We start from the raw sequence: 20,037 nt of genomic DNA, 5'->3' as shown, positions 1-20,037 counted from the left end.
ACTGCAGATTAATTAATGCTGTACACCCAATGTAAGCTACTGCCCCTAAAATTGATTTTGTACCCTATGTTGTAATTCTCGCCAAATATGTTGTCTTCGCACACTATTCAAACCCCACAATTGAATGAACAACTTATGATGCTCTCTTAGCCTATAGATCACATATTGCAAACAAATAATCTGAACCCAAAACTTTCTTTCTGTGTATCCTTGACAATCGCTAATCAATATCCAAAGCTTTTTTCCCCCATGTACCTGCTCATCTTCTCATTTATGGCACCAATGGCGTTATGGCAGTGGAAACAGTGTTGCAGTAGTCCAGTGTGCGGTGCGGGAATGAGGACAAGTGAACCTAGGGAGCTTTGTGTTCACATTGTCCTTAAAAAAGGGAACCGTACCACGGAATTCAAGCAGGTCCCTCAAACTGAACTCGGACCACCTCTCGATTGGTCTCAGTTCGCTTCGGGACACTTTTGAGGGGTCTGAGTTCCTTTTGGAGTGTTCACACTTCACAAAAATTGTCTGTAAGGGACGTAGTGTGAACACCCTGAATCTTTTTGAATAAAAGCATCTGCTAAATGACAAATTAAATGTTGGTTAATCAAAGCTGCAATGCTCCGGTTAAAAACGTACATTGAAAAAAACATGTAGGCCTATTTCGAATATCCAGATTTTTCAAACATCCGTACCTGACGCCCACTTTTACTTTACTAAGTGATATCACTTGGCGCCCACATCTCGTAACCTGTATACTCCACAACACGTGAAAAAAAAAACATCTGTGCCGACTGAGGTTGCCTAATACTGGTGTCTAGTTGCCCCGTGTTGTCAGTCAGACTCTCCCTGCAGCATGATATAATGGTGATGGGTGAGCGTGTAATTGGATAATGGTTTTAAGCAGGGACTGTTGGGCACTGTGTGTGGCGGAGAGGAAAACAGCTGCCTGTAACCGACCGAGACAGTTAACCAACACTGCATCGGCTGTCAGTCTTGGCTATGGCTGAGCTCTGATTGGATTGAATGCCACAGTTTGCAGCTTCAGTCATGCACAACAAATCTTCATCTGGACTCTCGAAACATCACAATATGGCCTTATGATATGCATAATATTGTACATTTTAAATGGATTGTTCAGCCTAATGACAAATGTACATATTTGTTTCCTTGAAAGCGGTCTATTGTCTGGTTGTTAGCACTGAGATCAGTCATATTTTCTGGTTCCTTACTAGGGCGCAATGGGTTTTAAGTGTCATGTTATCCTGTGTCTGTATGTCAGATTGCGGGGGATATCAAAGGGGCCAAGCGGGAGCTGAAGAAGGCTCGAACCGTGCTGCAGATGGACGAGCTCAAGTGCAGGAAGCGCGTCCTGAGGCGTCTCGGGTTTGCCACTTCCTCGGATGTCATCGAAATGAAGGGCCGAGTGGCCTGTGAGATCAGCAGGTAAGGAAAAGAAAAGCCACCGGTAACACTTCACCCAAACAGGGCCTTATAAAATTGGTTTTATTTTTGTTGCCTCTTTCTCTTGTTTTTGCTCTCAATAGTTTTTTTTATTTAGAAAAATTCCACAACAATGCTTAAAACACACCAAGAGACTACTTTTCAGGTCTGGGAAAAATATCCGAATTTTGTGGGTGTAGTTACACTTTAATTCAAGTGTGCACCAGGTAGGGGCCCATGGTTTCGTTAGCGATGTGATTGCAGAGTTTGCAAAGCAAATGGTCACTTGACTAATGCAAATAATCATATCATTCTGCCAGGTGCATAGGCTACTTTGTAGTTAACATTTAATTGAGGATGTTTTTGGGAAAGCCTTTCCATCTCTACCAGGTGGTTATAGTTAGCATAATTGCTAACAGTTACGCAGTGTAGACATGCGCACCGCACACACACACTGGGGCATTCTTGTCGTGTGTCAAAGTTGCAGGAAACTAAATCACTGATGCATTTTTAGTGTCTTATAACTTAGAACATTAATTTGCCCAGTTCAATATATATTTTGAATATTGTTTAATTCAATTATGTCTGGATTCTGTGGTTTAGAAATTACAGCACTTCCTGTACATTTTACGAGACCAAAAGTATTGGGACAAATTTATTTGTGTAAAGTAGTCAAAAGTGTAGAATTTGGTCCCATATTCCTAGCACACAATGACTACATCAAGCTTTTGACTCAACACATTTGTTGGATGCGTTTGCTCTTAGTTTTGGTTGTTTCGGATAATTTTGTGCCCAATATAAATAAATAAAGTATTGTCACTTTGGAGTCACTTTTATTGTAAATAAGAATATAATATGTTTCTACTCAATAATACATTTAATGTGGACGCTACCATGATTCCGGATAATCCCGAATGAGTCGTGAATAATAATGAGTGAGAAAGTTAGATGCAGAAATATCATATTGGGGCTCACTATTCCCAAATGTATTCTCAAACATTTTCTCTGTTGAACCTTTTGCATTGAACTGACTTGCAGGATTGTTGCTGACACTCCGATGTTCAGATGAAGTGAATTAAATAGTCTTTTCTGCACACCACCTTGGTGTTCAAACGACTGTTTTTGCCATGTAATGTTATTTAAAACAAAAGCAGACAACCTCGTAGTAGAGTTACCTAGTCGACTTGTTGGTGTGTGTTCTATGGGGATGTCCTTGTCCCATCACGCTCCAACGACTCCTGTAGCGGGCCGGGCGTATGTACGCTGACACGGTCTCCAGGTGTACAGTGTTTTCCCGGCTGGCTACTGGGTTAAGTGGGCATTGTGTCAAGAAGCAGTGCGGCTTGGCTGGGTCGTGTTTCTGAGGATGCACGGCTCTCAACCTTCACCTCTCCCGAGTCCGTACGGGAGTTGCAGCGATGGGACAAGACTGTAACTACCAATTTGATACCATAAAATTTTGGGTGAATAAAGGGATATAAAAAAGGCCTAAATATTAGTAAAACGAAAATAATTGTTTTTAATTTGAAGATGGTCATTTTTCCGTGCTGGAACGAGATTGAGGGAGAGACTTGTTCTGGTCCACGTTAATTTTGCTGGCCATCTAATAATTTGGTCAGGTAAAAATGTATTTCAACTAATATTTCACAATCTGACAATGGTTAGCAACGTTTTAGGCTTTAAATTAATGGTTTTCGGTCAATTTGTAAGCATTACTGAACGAAGAGCTGTTTGGGAGCCAAATTAACGTCTCCTTTAGGTGAATGAAGCCAAATTATTCGGCTCACAGAAGAGACAGAAGAAGAGACTTAAGTTTCTCATGGGATTCTTTTGTGTTGTTGCTTTAACCCCTGGCTGCTGATGACTGAGATGGTGTTCAGCTGTTCTTAGAACAGTTATCTGTATCGACGTGCTATTAAAAAACACTGACTGGTCTGAGACCTGTTTTTGATCCAGTGCTGATGAGCTTCTACTGACTGAGATGGTGTTCAACGGCCTGTTCAACGATCTGTCTGCAGAACAGGTTACCGCTCTACTCAGCGTCTTCATCTTCCAGGAGAACGTAAGTCGCACACACACCTTTTTCCTGTGCAATCCGTTAAAACATACTTTTGGCCAGATAAGCAGCCATCTTCTTTCCCCACACTCTACAACTTCAAATGCTGTCACGACATTTCTTACACCCTTTCACTAAAAGCACTTTGACCTATTACTTCAAGTCTGATAGTAGTCTAATGTCCCCCCATATCTTGAATGTTTAAATTCATCAAGTCCTCAGTACATCCTCTTGATGCTTCCCTTCAAAACAAGGAATTCCTGTGTCAAATGTTTGAAAACTTTGCCTTGGCTTCCTTGATTATTGACCTCCGCAATAACAAAGTCCACTCTTTTTAAACTCCATCGTACAGGCAGGTGGTCACTCTGCTAAACAGTTTCTCTGGCACGTTTCTCCCCTCTGAGTGTTCATTGTTTTCTGTAAGCAGGGCGCCACAGCCTCTTCACTGCTGGTCCCAGTATGGCAGCCCTCAGGAAGGGTGTGTCCCAGCTTAGTGGTGGGGTGTGAAATGCTGCTCTTTCTAGCTCCGTGTGTTTTGTGTGTATCATCGTGTAATGACAGTACAGGTGTATTCTTGAGCAAAGGTCTAGTGCCGTGTGCGCATCATCATGTCAGCACTACATTTAAGGGTCTAGCTCTGTGTTTGTGTATTGTCATGTCTACTGGCTTATACTGCAATTTTAGATTTAGGCTTCTATATGTGTCATCTCTACTGCCTGCAAGTCTTGCGCTCTCTCTCGCTCTATTGCGCTCTCTGTTGTCTGTTAGCAGATCAGCTCTGTGACATTCACATGCAGCTGTCGTCCAGTGTCCTGTCGCCCCGCATAAAGGCTTTAGTGTGCTGTATGATATTTATGCAGCTGCTCCCTCTTCTCTGTGTGGAGGGAGAGCTTCCACCTGCTGCTGCTGGAGAGGCTGATGAGGGCTGTGGCAGGCAGAGAAGATCTCATGACAGGCTAAAAACATCAGGGGTTAATGGGGCGTCACCCAGGGCACTGAGCCAGAGCTTCAATAGGCTTGGGAGTAGGGCACAGAGAGGGAGCTGGGGGGGGGGGGGGCGCTGAGGCACTGCCATGGGAGAGTGGGAAATGGGATCAAGATAGTCACACCAATTATTATTTCCCACGAACAAGTGGGAATCTTTATAAAGACAATTTGGGGACAATTGGGGTAACGGTCTTGTATCCCCCCTCATCTGCAGGAGGTAGACTTTCACTTCACCACTGACCTTTAAAGGTCCAATGCAGCAGTTTTCAATATCAAATCAATTTTGAGTAATTAATTACCTTACTGAGTTTTCAACCATTTTAATTGAAAACAAAAATAGCTTCTTAGCGAACAGCAATTTCTCAAGCAAGAATTTTGAGACTGTGAGTGGTCTGAGTGGGGAGGGGAAAACTGAAAATGATCTGTTATTGGCAGAGAGATTTCCTATTGGTCTATTAAAGGAAAATTTCACCCCAAAACGATCTTTTGGTATTTGTTTCATTAGTCCATTGTTGATGTAGTCCCAAAATGTTTTGCATGTCAGAAATCTAGTTTTCAAAAATATACTTTTTGGGTGGAGTTTCCCTTGGAACTAATTGAACTTTCTTATTAGTCGTAACTAATTTACCACAGCCCTTACACTAAAAGGACATGATCATCATTTTCACAGTATTATTCCAACCTCATGGTGTGCATATATACAGTACCAGTCAAAAGTTGACACACTTACGCATTCAAGGGTTTTTCTTCATTTTTCTTATTTTCTACATTGTAGAATAACACATGAAATCATGTAGTAACCAAAAAAGTGTTAAACAAATCAGAGTATATTTTTATATATGATGTTCTTCAAAGTCAAATCAAATTTAATTAGTCACATGTGCCGAATACAACGGGTGTAGACCTTACAGTGAAATGCTTACTTACGAGCCCCTAACCAACAATGCAGTTAAAAAAAAATACAGATAAGAATAATAGATAAAAGTAACAAGTAATTAAAAAGCACCAGTGAGAGAACAATAGCAAGACTATATACAAGGGGGGTACCGATAGAGTCAATGTGTGGGGGCACAGGTTATTTGAGGTGGTATGTACATGTAGGTAGAGGTATTAAAGTGACTATGCATAGATGACAGCAGAGAGTGGCAGTGGTGTAAGGGGGGAACTGCAAATAGTCTGGGTAGCCATTTGACTAGACGTTCAGGAGTCTTATGGCTTGGAGGTAGAAGCTGTTTCAAAGCCTCTGGGACCTAGACGTGGCGCTCCGTCAGGAAGTCCAGGATCCAGTTGCAGAGGGAGGCGTTTAGTCCCAGGGTCCTTGGCTTATCGATGAGCTTTGAGGGTACTAGGGTGTTGAACGCTGAGCTGTAGTAAATTAATATTCTTACATAGGTGTTCCTTTTGTCCAGGTGGGAAAGGGTGGCGTGGAGTGCAATGGAGATTGCATGATCTGTTGGGGCAGTATGCAAATTGGAGTGGGTCTAGGGTTTCTGGTATGATGGTGTTGTGAGGCATGACCAGCCTTTCAAAGTGCTTCATGGCTACAGACGTGAGTGCTATGGGTCGGTAGTCGTTTGGGCAGGTTACCTTAGTGTTCTTGGGCACAGGGATTATGGTGGTCTGCTTAAAACATGTTGGTATTACAGACTCGGAGAGGTTGAAAATGTCAGTGAAGACACTGGCCAGTTAGTCAGCGCATGCTCGCAGTACACGTCCTGGTAATCCGTCTGGCCCTGCGGTCTTGTGAATGTTGACCTGTTTAAAGGTATAACTCGCATCGGCTGCGGAGAGCGTGATCACGGTCTTCTGGAACAGCTGGTGCTCTCATGCATGTTTGTTACTTGCCTCGATGCAGTTTAGCTCGTCTGGCAGGCTCATGTCACTGGGCAGCTCTCGGCTGTGCTTCCCCTTGTAGTTTGCAAGCCCTGCCACATCCGACGAGTTTCAGAGCCGGTGTAGTGCGACTCGATCTTAGTCCTGTATTGACACTTTGCCTTTTTGATGGTTCGTCGGAGGGCATGGTGGGATTTCTTATACGCTTCCGGGTTAGAGTCCCGCCCCTTGAAAGCGGCAGCTCTAGCCTTCAGCTCAGTGAGGATACTGCATGTAATCCATGGCTTGTAGTTGGGGTATGTACGGTCACTGTGGGGACGACGTCATCGACATACTTATTGTTGTAGCCATTGACTGATGTGGTGTACTCCTCAATGCCATCGGAGGAATCCCGGCACATATTCCAGTCTGTGCTAGCAAAACAGTCCTGTAGCTTAGCATCTGCTTCATCCGACCACTTTATTGATCTAGTCACGAGTGCTTCCTGCTTTAATCTTTGCTTGTCAGCAGGAATCAGGAGGATAGAATTATGGTCAGATTTGCCAAATGGAGGGCGAGGGAGAGCTTTGTATGCATCTGTGTATGTGGAGTATTGATGGTCCAGAGTTCTTTTCCCTCTGGTTGCACATTTAACATGCTGATAGAAGTTTGCTAAGACTGATTCAAGTTTCCCTGCATTAAAGTCCCCGGCTACTAGGAGCGCCGCCTCTGGGTGAACGTTTTATTGTTTGCTTATGGTGTAATACAGCTCATTCAATTCTGTCTTGGTGCCAGCCTCTGACTGTGTTGGTATGTAAACAGCTACAAAGAATACCGATAGGTATGTAGTGTTGTCTACAGCTTATCATGAGATACTTTACCTTAGGCGAGCTATAGCTTGAGACTTCCTTAGATATCGTGCACCAGCTGTTGCAAAGAAGCCACCCTTTGCCTTGATGACAGCTTTGCAAACCCTTGGCATTCTCTCAACCAGCTTTATGAGGAATGCTTTTCCAACTATCTTGAAGGAGTTCCCACATCTGCTGAGCACTTGTCTGCTTTTCCTTCACCTTGCAGTCCAACAACTTGGGTTGAAGTCGGGTGATTGTGGAGGCCAGGTCATCTGATGCAGCACTCATCACTCGCTTTCTTGGTTAAATAGCCCTTACACAGTCTGGAGGTGTGTTTTGGGTCATTGTCCTGTTGAAAAACAAATGATAGTCCCACTAAGAGCAAACCAGGTGGGATGGTGTATTGCTGCAAAATGCTGTTGTAGCCATCCTGGTTAAGTGTGCCTTGAATTCTAAATAAATCACTGACAAGTGTCACCAGCAAAGCACCATCACACCACCACCTTCATGCTTCACGGTGGGAACCACACATGCGGAGATCATCCGTTCACCTACTCTGCGTCTCACAAAGACATGGCGGTTGGAACCAGAATTCTCAAATTTCGACTTCCACTGCTCTAATGGCCCAAGCAAGTCTCTTCTTATTGGTGTCCTTTAGTAGTGGTTTCTTTGCGGCAATTCAACCATGAAGGCCTGATTTACTCAGTCCCTTGAATAGTTAATGTCTGTTTACTTGAACTCTGAATAATTTATTTGGGCTGCAATTTCTGAGGTGCCGTTAACTCTAAGGAACACATACTCTGCAGAAGAGTTAACCCTGTGGCGGTCATCATGAGAACCAGTTTCATAGCGCTGAATGGTTTTTGCGACTGCACTTGAAAGGACTTTCAAAGTTCTTTGAAATTTTCCAGATTGATTGACCTTCATGTCTTGAAGTAATGATGGACTGTCATTTCTCTTTGCTTATTGCCATATGGACTAGGTCTTCTTCAAAATAGGGCTATCTTCTGTATTCTATCCCTACCTTGTCACAACACAACTGGTTGGCTCAAACGCATGAGAATGCCAAGAGTGTGCAAAGCTGGCATTAAGGCAAAAGGTGTCTACTTTGAAAAATGACAAATATATTTTTTGATTTATCACTTTGTTTTGGTCACAAAATGATTCCATATGTGTTATTTTGTAGTTTGGAGGTCTTCACTATTCTACAATGTAGAAAATAAATAAAAACCCTTGCATGAGTAGGTGTCCAAATATTTGACTGGTACTGTGTTTTTTTTTTTGTAAACTCAGCAAAAAAAGAAACGTCCTCTCACTGTCAACTGCGTTTATTTTCAGCAAACTTAACATATGTAAATATTATGAACATGACAAGATTCAACAACTGCGACCATAAAACTGAACAAGTTCCACAGACATGTGACTAACGTGTCCCTGAACAAAGGAGGGGGGGGGGGGGTCAAAATCAAAAGTAACAGTCAGTATCTGGTGTGGCCACCAGCTGCATTAAGTACTGCAGTGCATCTCCTGAGGGGATGTATGTATGTATGTATGTAATCATGGTTTTGACTTCACTTTGCCTTAAGTCAATTTAATAATATTTAACCTACTATTAGCAAGGATAACAATGGTGGACAGCAATCCCTGACCTTTACCAGTCAGACTTTTAGCCAGCTAGAGTGGAGGTGGCGGGAGAAAAGGCTAAGGTCATCAGTGCGGTCATCCGTGACCTTTTGAGAAGAAACATTTACATTGTCTTCAGAAAGTATTCATATCCCTTGACTTATTCCACATTTTGTTAGTCTGGATTGAAAATGTATAAAATAAAAATATGAATCTTGCCCATCTACACACAATATCCCATAACGACAAAGTGAAAACATGTTTTTAAAAATGTTTACAAATTTATTGAGAATTAAACACAGAAATATCTAATTTACATAAGTATTCACACCCCTGGGTCAATACTTTGTAGAAACACTTTTGGCGGTTATTACCCATTTGAGTCGTCTAGGGTGTCTCTGTATCAGCTTTTGTCCCGTTCTTCCTTGCAGATTTTCTCAAGCTCTGTTAATTTAGATGGGGAGCAGCAGTGAACAGCAATCTTCAAGTCTTTCCTTTTTCTCAGGAAGACTTCTGTCTGGCTACTCTCCCATAAAGTGCTGTGGAGACTGTTGTCCTTGTGACAGGTTCTCCCATCTCAGCCAAGGATGTAGTTCTGTCAGAGTGGTCATTGGGTTCTTGGTCACCTCCCTGACCAAGGTCCTTCTTGCCCGGTTGATCAGTTTGGTTGGACGGCCAGCTCTAGCCACAGTCTGGGTAGATCAATAGATCTATATTTTTCCCCCAATAGTGGCGACCACTGTGCACTTGGAAGCTTTCAACACTCTCTATAAATTGTTTTAAAACCTTCCTCAGATGTGCCTCATCAATTCTATCTCGGAGATCTACAGACAGTTCATTGTACTTCATGGTATAGTTTCTGCTCTGACATGCACTGTCAACTGTGGAACCTTAAAGACAGTTTTATTTTTAAATCATGTCCAATCAATTGAATTGGCCACAGGTGGACTCCAATCAAGTTGTAGTGGCATCTCAAAGATGATCGAAGGAAATTGGATGCAGCTGAGCTCAATTTGGAGTGTCATTGCAAAGGGGTATGAATAATTATGTACATGAGGTTTATTTCATTTACAATAAATGTGTTAATATTACTAAAAAAACATGTTTTCACTTTGTTATTATGGGGTACTGTGTGTAGATGGGTGAGGGGGAAAAAAATATATTTTATACATTTTGAATTCAGGCTGTGACCCAACAAAATGTGGAGTAAGTCGAGAGGTATGGATCCATTCTGAAGGCACAGTCGCCTACACAGTAGAAATGATGAGGTAAAGAAACATAAGAGTGCTCGCTCCCATTACTGAGCTAGCTCACTGCATGTTTCTCCTTAAATCAATAACCTACTGGCAGCAGTAATGTTTCATTGCCTTCAGTACTCCTAATAAGGAAAGTGTCAGAGACTGATCAATAATCCTGCAACCGAGTGGCTCTTACCACAGTATCGGCCAACATTTTCAATTTTTCAAAGGATTCATCATGTTGAATTGGCAAAAACACGCTTGCTCCTTGACACCCAGCAGGTGGTCGCGATGTGTCCAAAGCTTTAGACTGATGTCATTGTGTTGTTTTTTTTGTTCTCTTCCTTCCCTCAGGTTAACGAGATGCCCAAGCTGACAGAGCAGCTGGCTGGACCTCTGAGACAGATGCAGGTAAACATTATTCACTCCGCAGCAGAATCTGCACTGTCTTGGTGGTTAGCATAGGTTACAAAGCAGGATCAATATGTGTAGCCCAGGTCAAAAGTAGTGCACTGCATACAGTAGGGAATTACGGTGCCATTTGGGATATGGCCAATGGGTTTAGCGGCAGGCTTTTCTAAATATGGAATTGAAATGGGGATGGTAACAAACTCAACACTTTAATTCTGCTTTGTGATGCACCCCTCAGGCCTGGTTTAGTCTTCTTTTCAGATGTGTGGTTTCTAACACTTAGATCATGCTGTTTGTGAACCAAGGCATACACCGGCATGTTTAACTACACTGCAATGTATGTTTGACTTGGAATCCAACCAGTCGGTCTACCTATTCTATTGACTTACTGCTGTTTCTGTCTGCTGAAACTTGTCAGCCTAGATGTTTGGTGAAAGATTAGATTGGGTCTCCCTGCCTGTCTTAATGCGAGTAGATGTTTGCTGAAATTGTATAATCAAAGTGCAAGATATGCCACGTACTTTTCATTCGTACTTTTTGTTTGTTTTCCCTTAATGTTTTTTACATTACATTTTTTAGCCTATACCTTATATAGCTATGTATTTTGGGACCTGGGCGTGTCCCAAATGTAGTGATCTACTTTTGACCAGTATCCATAGGGCTCTGGTCAAAATGAGTGCACTATGAAAGTAATAGGGTGCCATTTTGCACGCAGTCTATGACTGTCATATGGATGTAATAAAACCTGGAACTGGATATCTGGTTGTCAGGAGTGTGCCAAGCGTGTTGCCAAGGTGTCTGCGGAGGCTAAGCTGGAGGTGGATGAGGACACCTACCTGGACAAGTTCAAGCCTCACCTGATGGACGTGGTTTACACATGGGCTAACGGCTCCACCTTCGCACAGATCTGCAAGATGACCGACGTCTTTGAAGGTAACTCACCTGGCTAACCTCCCGACGCTCTAACATCTGTCCGGTGCCTATGAAATGGACGGCGCGCTCCAAATGTAGGTTTTCTGTTTCCGTGTGGGGTAGCCCCGTACATTTGAGTCATTTAGCAGGTATACTTATCCAGAGCCACTTGCAATCAGTGCAAGGTAACTCACCTAACACAAGTTCAGTGCCAATCTAACGGACAGCCTTCCAAGTGTTGTTTTTCTGATGGCCAATGTCTCTATCTAGCAGTTGATAACTTTTTATTTGTTTTGCAAACTGGCATGTTGTAGTACATGGAAGGAGAGAGCCAGAAGACCGGGTGATGAACTCTCATGTTGAAAATATATGGTTTCCTCTGCATTCTGAATTGGCTGTAGGCCTAGTCCTTTATGGCTGGAAAGGTTTCTGTCTTTCTGAGGTACACTTCAGGGAATAACAGATTTTTACCTCGCGTATGAGCTGCAATAGGCAATGCATAGCTTCAAAATATGTTTACTACTATCATGGACTGTCAGTCCTTGCATCTCGACGGGTGTCTATGAATTTCAGAGGGGTTACATTTCCCCTACCCCATCCCCCAGCTGTATACCAAAACAAGTGACAAAGTTGCTGTTTTGCTGAAAAACAAATCCCAGGTTGTAGCTTTTAAGGCATCATGAGTGTAGAGGATTTAAAATGATGAGAAGTAGTTGAAACAGATCACCCCCCCCTCTCTCTTCAAAGTAACTCTAGAGATAAGACTGGTATTTGGCTCTGTATTTCACCCTGACATGAGCAGGAAAATATGCAACTCCCCTCTTAATTGCGACGCACAAGATCATAGTTCTGTTATCAGATCCTTCTGAGATTTTGGCTCTGGATTCCATGTGAAGCTGTAAACTATGTGGTTGCATTTTTACAAGGAGGGTTGGGGTTCTGGTCACGTTGTCGTGTAGTTCAGATGGAACGGTCTTCGGCCGAATCGTAACTGAAGACTCTAACTTAAGACTCCCCCATTGACATTCTCCCCTGAATTTCCCTAGTTATATATATATAACTAGGGAAAAATGTCAATGGGGGAGTCTTAAGTTAGAGTCTTCAGTTACGATTCGGCCGAAGACCGTTCCATATATATATATATATATATATACACACACCCCCACACCCTTTTATTTGAATGACTCCAGGCAAACCGACCCATGTCTCACTGATCTGTGCAGAGTTGAGTTTTCATACGGATCCCGGTCTCTCTGCTCCGGCTGACCTTCTCTCGTCTTTGTCCGTAGGGAGTATCTTTTGCTCGCCAACCCTGTGTCTGTCTGTCCCTGTAGGGAGTATCATCCGCTGCATGCGTCGCCTGGAGGAGCTGCTCCGTCAGATGTGTCAAGCAGCCAAGGCCATCGGTAACACCGAGCTGGAGAACAAGTTTGCGGAGGGTAAGATCGGCTCTACAGTTTATACCAATAGTAGAAGAACAAGTCTGCAGAGGGTAATCTGATCTCTTCTGCTGACTGCCCCCGATCTTCACATATGTTTGCCAGAGTTCAAACGTGGTGTACTACTACCAGGGCTCAGAGAATCGGTTGTGCCTGTGTCCCAAAGTCAAGACATCTCCCCTAGTTAAAATACATTCTGTTACGAAGACACAGCTCACAAAACTAAAGTCTAAACAACATTGTCTGTCAGCTTAATACTTAAAATCATAATTCCAACTAGTGCAGTTTTGACCCTAGATTGTAGTCAAGCTTGGAGAAACTGTATGGTGTACATTGAACAATTTCAACGTCAATTATACTCATGTATTTCTTTTTTCATTATAGGTATTACGAAAATCAAGAGGGATATTGTGTTTGCTGCCAGTTTATATCTGTGATTTGATGTATTTTGTGACACCTTTGCAAGACATGTGTTTGTTGGTTTGAGTGTCTGACATCATCCAGACAATGTTTTTTATTTGTGTTAATAAGCATAAAATGGCTTATTTTCCTTCCAAAAAGCGCAACATTTGTACATACTTCAACAATTTTAATAAAAGTCTGTATAGTGATTTCTTCTAACATACAGCTGGATAAAACAAAATGTTTTTTTGTTGCTTCAGGTGAAGATATATTATATTGGTCTGGATAATACACAGGAAGCTGTAATAGTAGCAGTCCAGCCAAGGCAACATGGGTGGGACTCAAGAGTCCAATAGGGAGCTCAGACAGCTTGGCTCCAGGTCATAGGTCAGGAAAGCACAAAGCAGGGTTACATTCACATGTCTGGTTCATTCCCAGATGGCACCCTATTCCCTACATAGTGCACTAGTTTTGACCAGGACCCAATGTAGGCAGTAGGGTACCATTTGAGACGCATAATTTCTTTCCACCCCAGTGGTCCGACCCTTGGTGGGGTATGATGTGCATGCAGTAAAGGGTTCCTCTTCTCTATAGCTTAGTTGGGGCTGCTGTCGTAATGGTTTCCGTTAGTGGGTGTCTCTTGCAGGCTGGTGTGGGGAATCTCCACATCCTCTTGGGACTCCACCCTCTTCTTGAAGAAGTCTGACACACAAAATACCTGCAAGGGAAAGACAAGTGTCAGTGGACAGCTTTGGAGGGAAATGGTTGACCTACCTCAGAGTTCATGATTTTATTGAAGAGAATGGCTACTTAGTAGGAAGTAAGGCTTTTAAAGTGGGACACGTATAGGTCAGGAGACACCTTTTGACTAAAATACCCCTCTAACCTCTGGTCTTGTGCTCTCTGCTACCCAATTTCTATTGTAACAAATGGACAAATAAAGCTGAATTGCCTTAACCAAATGGAGCAGTGTGATTAACTCACCACCAGTATGGCCACGAGTGCTCCCTGAATAAGGCCAGCCAGGACGTCGCTCCAGTGGTGTTTGTAGTCGGACACACGGGACAGGCCAGTGTAAACGGATGCAGCGATCAGGAAGAATTGGAGTGTTGGTCTCAGGAGTCTAGCCCACTCTGCCTGCAGTCTGGCCTGGATGTATAGCTGGGAGACAGGTGGAAATGAGTTGACTTGCCTACTTAAAAAAAATTAAAAGCCTTGTGGTTTTTTACTACTAATATGTTTGGTCAGTTAAAATGGATTTAATGCTAACTAATTTGACAAATTGCTTTGCTACCGCAATGTCGCCAGAGCAATTGTAGGTTGAAACCAGTAGTTGACATGCTTCAATCCTCTTGGTTTTCTACTTGAGGTTCGTTTAAGTGCTGGCTACTGTTTGAAAGTGGTCTGATCCATCATTGATGTGCGTGAGCTAGTTTTGCCACTGTGTTCTGGTTGTGTATGTAAAAATCATTCTAATGTTGATGCTGGCAGCTGTGGGATCTTGCTCACTAACCGCTCTACATGGCAGCGTCAACTCTTGGATATAAACATACTGCACAGCTGAAACTTCCAAAGTAGTATTTAACCAGCCTTCGTCTACTGTTTTTACTAGGTCTAAAACTTAGTTTAAATGCCTTAATTCCATATACAGTTGAGTGAAATAGAAATGATCAAAACAAGTAATATAATAAACCTAATGTTCAATTTACAGCCATTTCCACCAAAGGTGACTGCTTGTAATACAGTTTCCAAAATAGTGTACATGGTTATGGCCTTTCGTTCAATGGGACAAAAATCAGCAGTTCTGAATGCGTTTGTACATTCATGAATGGAAAACAAACTGACACTTAAAATAGACTGGACTTGTCTCTCTCTGTTCTTGAACTTTAGAACTGCTGTTTGGTCTTAACTCTCATTTGCTGCAGCGATTGTCAGGACTTCGGCATACTGTAGGTAATGAAAGGGTGTATTGTGTTCAGCATTACTGTAACCCTGAGTCCTGCCTAAGATAAACCAAAGGGACCCTCGTGTTCTGTGAGTCAGAGACCCAGCTCACAAAAATACACTACTTTGTTGACCATCCATAGCAACTGTGCACCCCAGTGAAGATCAACACAGTGATATTTTGAGTACCAGTATTCGATGTACGCAATGGGCCTTTGTTTATCATCCCATGTCTCGGCACTGTCGTGAACTTGTGGTGAATTCAGTTCTCTATAAATCTGAACCATGTACTACTTTAAGTATATTGAACAAAAATATAAATGCAACATGTAGGTTTCATGAGCTAAAATGAAATGTTTCTTACCCACAAAGCTTATTTTGTGCATTTGTCCTTTGCCAATATAATTAATCCACCGGACAGGTGTGGCATATCAAGAAGCATGCTCATTACAAGGCCACTCAACTGTGCAGTTTTGTTACAATGCGATGTCTCAAGTTATGTGGAGGCATGCTGACTGCAGGAATGTCCACCAGAGTTGTTGCCAGATAAATGAACATTAAATTCTCTACCACAAGCTGCTTCCAACATTGTTTTAGAGAATTTGGCAGTACGTCCACCTGCGGCGTCGTCTGAGACCAGCCACCCGATGAAACTGAGTATTTCTGTGTGGGTAGGCTTATGTCCAGTGATGTGAAATCCATAGATTAGGGCCTAATACATATTTCAACTGACTGATTTCCTTATGAACTGTAACTCATTAAAATTGTTGCATTTATATATATATATATATATATATCTGTTCAGTTGGTCTAATGTTAATCAGATTCATGGTATTTTTGCTGCATTAAGTATTAAATATGCATATAGAACACGTCCAATGACGTACTGCAAATTATTAAATTAATTGATACATTTGAGCTGGGACGATAAACCAAAAATAAGACACTGGACATTTTGCTGACTTTCATTACAATGCCCTACGAGAGAAATGTCATGTTTGAAAAGTTCTAATATTGGTGACTGTTGATGGCTGTAGTTAAGGGTAAACAACTGGTGCACATTGTTTTCAATTTATCGTTAAAATTCAGTATATGGATCTTTGTCCATATCACCCATCTCTATGATACATGAGTGCACACAGAGGAAACCCCATAGAGCATACTTACTGCCAGGAACAGCATGCAGTACATGGAGAAGGAGGAGTGGCCGGAGTAGAAGGACAGCCTGCAACATAAACACACAATGGCATCATGGGATGGCTGTGCCCTGGGGGACACACACACATTCAGCCACTTCAAATTGGCTCAGTGTTGGTAATGAAGCGCAAAACTGACACACCCTTTTCTGGGTAATAGAGTTGTGCTGGGGAGGGATGTCCGCTGACGTCTGTTATTGGGGGGGGGGGGGGGGGGGGACAGCATTGGTTGCCCTGGGCAGGTGGTTAGAGGGACGCTACCCTAGCCCACTTATCCAGCCACCTTTAGTGTCTTCCTGTTTGCTTAAGCAGCGCTGCCCAGCGGAGGCATCCGCCTGTCCAGCAAATGACTGATAAACAGTGGGGATAACTGCAGGCCCACAGACAACGCCCTGGAGCCTGGCACCAAAGTGGACACTAGTTAGTGTTGGGAGAAAGCCTGACCATACTGACCAAAAAAGTCCACAGTACTGTAACATAATCCACCAGCCTAATGTCATAGAGAGCTGTATACAGCTTCTCTAGTGGTAAAGGCTGAAAACAGAGGTTAAGACATCACACAGAGAGAGCTCTAACTCAACTCCCTTAATTCAATTATCTTAATTAACCATGTGAGGACAGTACAGCAATGAGGGAAGACTGATATGTTCAACCCACAGGACCCAAAACCCCCCCTGTAAACCATTATATAGCGGAATAACGTTGATTCACTGAGGGATGTTTCCAAGTGTAAGGCACTTGGGACACACACAAGCCGAGGTTCTGACTGACAGCGGGCCTCATTTCCCTGAGAGAAAGGCTCACGTTGCAGAAAGAGGAACTGGGGAGTTGATCTGACCTGCTCTCATCACTCGATGCACCAGGCAGTTATTTGTTCTAGTAATGACTACCATCCCAAAGAAAACACCCAGAACCGGGCCCTCGACCGGGGAAGGGCTGCCATGGGAGACCAGAGCAACACCCAGGTAAATATGACCTGGGGCCAACACGAGACTGGGAGAGCCCACCCAGGGATCATGGTAGAGATTAGAGTCGTCTCTGTATGGGGTATACTCAGGTTTCTAGGGTAACACGGGAGAGGCTTACCACATGAGGTAATGATACACTTTAGCTGTGGTGTATAGTCTGTATAGAGACAGCCAGCGAACTAACTACCCACCACTGCCAATAACACTGGTATGACTGATGGGACAGACCGGCAGGCACTCGACAACTAGCTCTCCATTTACCTTTGTTGGTCTATAATTGACAAGTCCTAGATGTTGATTTCAAAATCTAAATAAAGACAGACTTCCTCTCCTTTGTACATCTGTCTGTTTTCAAGTAGATGAAAAAGGAGGATGTTCTAATCTTGTCAGATTGAAATTTAGAGTGACTGTTTTACAGAATTTGGTTAGTGCCTATCTTATCTGATACTGGTAATTATAACCTTGGTCTCCGTGGTGATAACGAGTATTGCTTGGAGACCAGCTTTCAGTGAAAGCACAGAATCAGAATTCGTATGGAACTTCTAAACTCAGACCCACGTCCGGCTCTGGAGCAGGCTTGCAAAGCTGGGTCTATTGACCTGGAAAGACCCATTTACCCAAAGGCAAATCGAGGTGAAACCATGGTTCCTAGTCCATTGCAATTAGGGCTTAAAGCAACCCCAGGTGTCCCAGTACAATGTAGGAGCTAGAGACAGGCAATAGACCAACTTCTGTTTATTCCAGTTAGGCCTTGACTCCCACAGTTATTTGTGGAATTGCAAAACATTGTAAAGGTTAAAGTACAGAGAGAGCTCTAGCTGAAGTCATTTCCCCCTGATAAGCAGCCAGCCTAGTTGTCAGTGTCAGACACATCCCCTCAGTGAGTCTTTATAGACGATTTCCAGCTGAGCAGTTGTTCAACTGGGCACAGCCTGAATCCAAAATGGCTACCATTTTCCCTATATAGTGCCCTATTGCTATGGGCTCTGGTTAAAAGTAGTGCAGTAAATAGGGAGCCATGTGGGACACACAGGAAACTTCAAAGTGTGGGCTTGCCTTACTCAACAATGATCTAATCATTACTCAGCATATCAGAACAATATAAATATAATATATTGGATTATATTTCTAGGAACAGAACATAATCAGCAATCCACTGAAATAGAATATCTCCTGCTTTATTGCTGATTATGTTCTGTTCCTAGAAATAGAGTCCAATATATTATATTTCTATGGTTCTGATATGCTGAGTGCTGACCATGAAATCATTGTTGAGTAAGCAAGTCCACACTTTGAAGTTTCTCTTGTGTTCCAAATGGCTCCCTATTTACTGCACTACTTTTGACCAGAGCCCATACCAAAAGTACTGGGACACCTGAGGTACATCCTGTATAAACACTAAACTTCCTTGACAAAAGGCTATCCAACAAGTTCACAAATAAAATGTTTTATAATACCTCGTGTAGGGATTTCAATGACACAAAAATGAGTTTGAACTCCTGGAAAGAGATTTGGGAGGTAGATGCAATAAAGAGGTTAATGGCCGTGGAGGACAGAAGGACGCTGGCGCACTTTCAACAAATCTGATCTAACGAAGTGTTGTTATTTTTGGTCAAATCTGTCATGGTTGATGTATTGTAACAGGCCCACAGTGTGTTTACTAAAATTCGATTTGGATATATTTTGCTGCGTAACATTTAGAAGTTGTCCCTATTCAGGTTTCGAAAAAGTGACTGCTAAATGCTAATTCCCATTCGTACAAGCTGGTAGGATAGCTAGCATACAGAAATCGATGGTGGTATTCAAAGTAGTTTTTAACTATAAGGCAGTTGATTGACGATGACATGAACATGTATTGGGGGCTGGCATCCATTCAAGAATTATACTCAGATTTTTACAAACAATAGCCTAAATGTAGGCACATTTTGGGATGGAGATGCAGGTGGGAAAACTGCGCAGTCTTTTTCATGCTAATTTGGCTGATCTATGTCAAGCACCGGGAAACATACTCCCAACATCTCAGAAGAGGTAAGGTATTGTCTTTTCACTTACCCAGTTGCTTGTAATTAGTTGGATGGCTATAGAGATTAGCCCTGAATCACTACGAGTGGTGTTAAACAGCCACCACTAACACTGAGCGGCTGCTGCCAACACACTGACACTGACTCAACTCCAGCCACTTTAATAATGGGAATTGATGGGAAACGATGTAAATATATCACTAGCCACTTTAAACAATGCTACCTTATATAATGTTACTTACCCTACATTATTCATCTCATATGCATACGTATATACTGTACTCTATCATCGACTGTATCCTTATGTAATACATGTATCACTAGCCACTTTAAACTATGCCACTTTGTTTACATACTCACCTCATTTGTACATACTGTACTCGATACCATCTACTGTATCTTGCCTATGCTGCTCTGTACCATCACTCATTCATATATCCGTATGTACATATTCTTTATCCCCTTACACTGTGTACAAGACAGTAGTTTTGGAATTGTTAGTTAGATTACTTGTTATTACTGCATTGTCGGAACTAGAAGCACAAGCATTTCGCTACACTCGCATTAACATCTGCTAACCATGTGTATGTGACAAATACGTATTTGATTTGGTGCGGCGCAGACAAATTTATTGGATGCCCATGACAGTTACCCGAAGTGCAAGAAGTATGAATGCTCCGACTTCTGTGGAGGCTGCATTCACAGTAAATGCTGTACAGACACTGCATATGTCGGATTGA

The 20,037-nt window shown here is 42.6% G+C and overlaps 2 protein-coding genes across 6 annotated transcripts in view; one reads left to right on the top strand and one right to left on the bottom strand.

The window, feature by feature from the left end:
* LOC110523912 (exosome RNA helicase MTR4) overlaps positions 1 to 14,125 on the top strand; it is a 54,851-nt gene extending 40,726 nt beyond the window's left edge. Inside the window, exons 22-27 of the mRNA XM_036977633.2 lie at positions 1,277 to 1,440; positions 3,394 to 3,499; positions 10,359 to 10,415; positions 11,186 to 11,348; positions 12,662 to 12,766; positions 13,151 to 14,125. Coding sequence (XP_036833528.1) covers positions 1,277 to 1,440; positions 3,394 to 3,499; positions 10,359 to 10,415; positions 11,186 to 11,348; positions 12,662 to 12,766; positions 13,151 to 13,203 — 648 coding nt within the window. The 3' untranslated portion in view covers positions 13,204 to 14,125. The remainder of the gene's footprint in view (positions 1 to 1,276; positions 1,441 to 3,393; positions 3,500 to 10,358; positions 10,416 to 11,185; positions 11,349 to 12,661; positions 12,767 to 13,150) is intronic.
* Positions 13,235 to 20,037, bottom strand: part of LOC110523914 (phospholipid phosphatase 1) — a 36,862-nt gene continuing 30,059 nt past the window's right edge. For all 5 annotated transcript variants that reach the window (XM_021603059.3, XM_090234981.1, XM_021603058.3 and 2 more), the window contains 3 exons: positions 16,280 to 16,337; positions 14,153 to 14,329; positions 13,235 to 13,886 (listed from right to left, as the gene is read on the bottom strand). In XM_021603059.3, the coding sequence (XP_021458734.2) occupies positions 13,764 to 13,886; positions 14,153 to 14,329; positions 16,280 to 16,337 (358 nt within the window). In that variant the 3' untranslated portion in view covers positions 13,235 to 13,763. The remainder of the gene's footprint in view (positions 13,887 to 14,152; positions 14,330 to 16,279; positions 16,338 to 20,037) is intronic.

Source organism: Oncorhynchus mykiss, chromosome 5 (genome assembly GCF_057628025.1).
Source record: "Oncorhynchus mykiss isolate SJ-2025 chromosome 5, ASM5762802v1, whole genome shotgun sequence".
Classification (NCBI taxonomy): Eukaryota; Metazoa; Chordata; class Actinopteri; order Salmoniformes; family Salmonidae; genus Oncorhynchus; species Oncorhynchus mykiss.
This window is presented reverse-complemented; position numbering and strand designations above follow the sequence as displayed.